A 4,007-nucleotide genomic window follows, 5' to 3' on the forward strand; every position below is an offset into this window, starting at 1 on the left:
AAAAAAAAAAAAAAAAAAAACTGGCCCAAGAAGACTAGTTTGGCTAACAATCAATTCTGAATTTCAAATACAAGAATATACATAAAATATGACAGAAAAAACAATAAAACAATATGTATTTAATTTTGGTAACCGTTCCCATGTATTGGGAAACTTAACTCATCTATCATATTTTATTTCAGGATTCTAGTGAGTTGAATGCTCTTGTGTAGAAGATGCAGCTGTTATGGTGTACTACAGATATTAAATTTTTTGGATGTATTCTTTTTATTTTGTTTTTGCAGGGCATGTCCTGCTTGAGCTAGGGATCCCTCTTCCTTTTGTCCAAAGAAGATAGTGGGGATTGCCTTTTCTGTTCCTTTTCTTTTTCTCAATACACACATACTACTTATCCAAAAAATAAATATTCTTATTAAGCCATGACCAATATTACTTCTACATATTTTAGATGCACAATTCAAGTGCTTGTAATTTAGCCGAAATGGCTTCTAAATTCTCAACACGGTGGTCATGTGCTAGAATAATAAAACGGTGTAATTTGTGGACTCACAATGGCACAAAATTCCATCACTAAGAACACTAACAAAATGACGAAACGGGAAGAAACAATTAAACAGAGCATAGACCGAACTACACTCACAGGATCTCTATATATGGGATGCACCGGGATTTCTTCACGATTTACAAACATAGCTTCTGCAACCACAGGCCCTGCGAAGCATTGGAGGAATGATGGCAAATAAATAAAGTGAACCCCCCCCCCCCCCTCTCTTTTTCACTCTACTATATATTTTTTTCTTATTTTGCAGTTTATTTTGTTGTTCCAACAGGTCGCAGCCACATGCATGAAGACGAAGCAGATTGGTGTCGACGAGGTAGGATGATCTCCGTCTCTCTCTCTTGGTCAAGATTTGAAGTTGCAGCGAGGTCTCTCTTGTTTGTAATAATCAACCACTGACGTGGTACTATGCTAGGCTCTTGTTAGATTTAAGATTCATTATTTTCAGCCTAGTGGTCCAAGTTCATCTTTGGTAAGTTTTGCCCGAAAATGTAATAGATTTTGACTAAAACAGCAGGTTACTTCTTGCATTCTTTACCTGGATGAGCATACATGTAACGATATTGTGGGAATTTGCAAGAAATTCTGTAACTTTCATTATAATCTTCTTCATATTTGGGTGTCAATTGCTCTGTTCGTGTAGCCATATTGGCTTATAATTTGAGGAGATGGCTCATATATATATGATTCCACGAGTCATCCATCAATTGAAGCCGTGAAACAATCATTTTAGGATATTATGTCATATAAGAACTTTATAGTGCAAGAGATAGCTTACAGTTTATGTAGATTAATGTTGCAAAAATTTTTGTCTGAGAGTAGGATCCAAAGAGAGGAAGATCTTCTTCTTCTATACTGCTTGTGCTTACTTCTTCTTCTTAAGATCACTGACTACAATTTTATTACTCATGGTATAGATGGAATTTTATGTAAATATTGGTTTTTAACAGAAATGATTATCTTAAGTGCGAACCATACAAGTTTTTGTTTCTTCCAGGTAACAAAATCATTTTTTTTTGTTGGGTTACCATACAACATTTAAGACGCAGAATCACTTAAAAAAAAAAATAGAAATGCAAAGAAGTGTGCCAGACCCAGAACCAAGTTAAAAAAATAGAATCGTTACAGTACAGAGCCTTCATGGCTGGAAATTCCATCGAATTTCGTCTTCTGCTTTGTCTTTATTGGATCAAATTTACAGAAATGTCTTTGTCACTGTTCTGGCATTCTTTTTTTATTTTTTTCTTTTCTCCGACAAAGAGAAAATTAGTTAAACGACATAGATAAATTGATAATGGGAAAGTATTTTTTCCGAGGAAGTGCCATTCTAATGCGTGCGTAAGAAGGACCAATAGAAACATATAAGGAAATATCTACATAAATATTATTTTCCTTTTATGAGGCAGATCGATCATTTCATTCCTTGTGTCTGAGACTCTAAATAGAGGGGCCATACTAGCACATTCCTCCGCGGAAAACCTTTTTCTCATAGTGGATCCACACTCCTTAGTCCTTACTAGCTAAAGTCAGATCCCCTCCCCTTTAGGTAACCACCACACCCATCTCACACCATCCATCGGTGTGGGGACCACCTTTGGGGTGTGATATGGGTTGGAGTGGTTACTAATAGGAGAGATGAAGCTGATTCTGGCTAGCTATCCTAGTAACTATTGATTCGGATTTGACAACGTCATTTGAATTATATGGCTTTTGAAAAACATAACCGATTAAATGATTTATAAGAACATCAGGAAACGCAACCGGGGCGGTTAGGGAAGCTGGGGATGGGTGTGGGTTGATGAGAGCACAGTGGAGGCAGGGAAACAAGGGAGTGTGGGGGGTAACATGGGAGGGGAGAGTGAAAACAAGAAAGGAGGGTGTGGTGGAATTGTGGGGTTACAGGAGATGGTGCGAACCCGAGAAAAGAGAAGGAGGAGGAGGACAACGTGGAGGTGATGGTTGGTCCCACATATTTGTATAAACAGAAAAAAAAAAAGGGAAAAATTACATGATTATCCATTTTTGAGTTTCCCTTTACAAAATTACTTACACAAAGTTTTGGTTAACAAAAACACCCAAAATTAGGTTTGGGTTTACAAAACTACCCACCTAAAGTTTCAGTTAACAAAAATACCCAAAATCCCATTTGGATTTATAAAGCTACCCAAAATAGTGATTCTTCATCTTCCACATATAATCATGTATTTTTTTATTACTAAAACTTTGAGTGGGTAGTTTTGTAAACCCAAACTCAATTTTGGGTATTTTTGTTAACTTAAACTTTAAGTGGGTAATTTTGTAAAAAGAAACCTAATTTTGAGTATTTTTGTTAACTGAAACTTTTGGTGGGTAATTTTATAAAGATAAACCCAAAAGTGGGTAATCATGTAATTTTTCCAAAAGAAAGTAACAAAACATGGAAAGAGAGATGAGGTATTTTAGGATATTCCATTTGTTTTCCTATAAATAAAAGAAATTGTTTTATTTCTTAATAACTATGAGTTATAAATAACTTTTAGGATTAAGTAATTTTTTTTTCAAAATCCAAATTAGTGGATGTAAAACAACTTTTAAACTTATATTATGAACATGAACCTATCATGTTCTTCATTTTCGAACCAAGTATCCACAAGCCCACTTCTAATTATTCTAAAGGAGAAGTGTCTCTTTGCTAAGACGTGGTCAAGGATGAGGCATCAATTAATTCACCGGAACACTCAATTTTTTTTTTTTGGGGGGGGGCTAAAAATGGGTATCTAAATCTTCAGTCTAACTAGTCCCGATGGTCTATACTGACCCCACAACCGCATGGATCGGATCATATTGGGGTTGAATGAGAACCATTCAACTTTTACTGAAAGCAATGAAGAGCATTAAGCACAACATGTTAGTGACTTAAGGCCAAGATTCCTTGCCAACTCGGTTACCCCTTGAGATTTTATTGACTTGAGTCATTTGATTGTCTTACGCATAAATATTAACCATGGCTTCTGAGTGGCCGCAAGTTCACATAATAGTAGTGTCTCGAAATCTGTAGTGACCTCATTTAATCAATTGTATGAAAGAGCTGGATTAGTATGTGTAGGTAATAATAAGATAAAAAAAAAGAGGAGTACATCAGCTTCAAAAAGCAATAATTAACTGCTTATAATCTTAGAGATGACAATCTCAATGGTTAGAGATTGGCCATCGGAACCAACTGGAACAGTTCCAAAGAAATCCTCAGCTTTGACATCAAGCATCAGGCACAAGGTGCCACTAGCAAAAATTGACCCTAGTAGTTGAGCCACAATGTAGAAAGGCACCTGCATGAATTTTATGTATCAAAATTCAATAAGGATTAGTATTTTTTTTTGTTTTTGTTTTTTGTTTTTTGTTTTTTGTTTTTTGTTTTTTGTTTTTTGTTTTTTGTTTTTTGTTTTTTGTTTTTTGTTTTTTGTTTTTTGTC

General features: G+C 35.2%; 1 protein-coding gene across 1 annotated transcript in view; it reads right to left on the bottom strand.

The window, feature by feature from the left end:
• Positions 1–712, bottom strand: part of LOC122079265 (protease Do-like 7) — a 52,176-nt gene extending 51,464 nt beyond the window's left edge. The window contains exon 1 of the mRNA XM_042645587.1: positions 641–712. Coding sequence (XP_042501521.1) covers positions 641–691 — 51 coding nt within the window. The 5' untranslated portion in view covers positions 692–712. The remainder of the gene's footprint in view (positions 1–640) is intronic.
• Positions 713–4,007: the final 3,295 nt, after the last annotated feature.

This window comes from Macadamia integrifolia, chromosome 5 (genome assembly GCF_013358625.1).
Source record: "Macadamia integrifolia cultivar HAES 741 chromosome 5, SCU_Mint_v3, whole genome shotgun sequence".
In the NCBI taxonomy this organism is placed as follows: domain Eukaryota; kingdom Viridiplantae; phylum Streptophyta; class Magnoliopsida; order Proteales; family Proteaceae; genus Macadamia; species Macadamia integrifolia.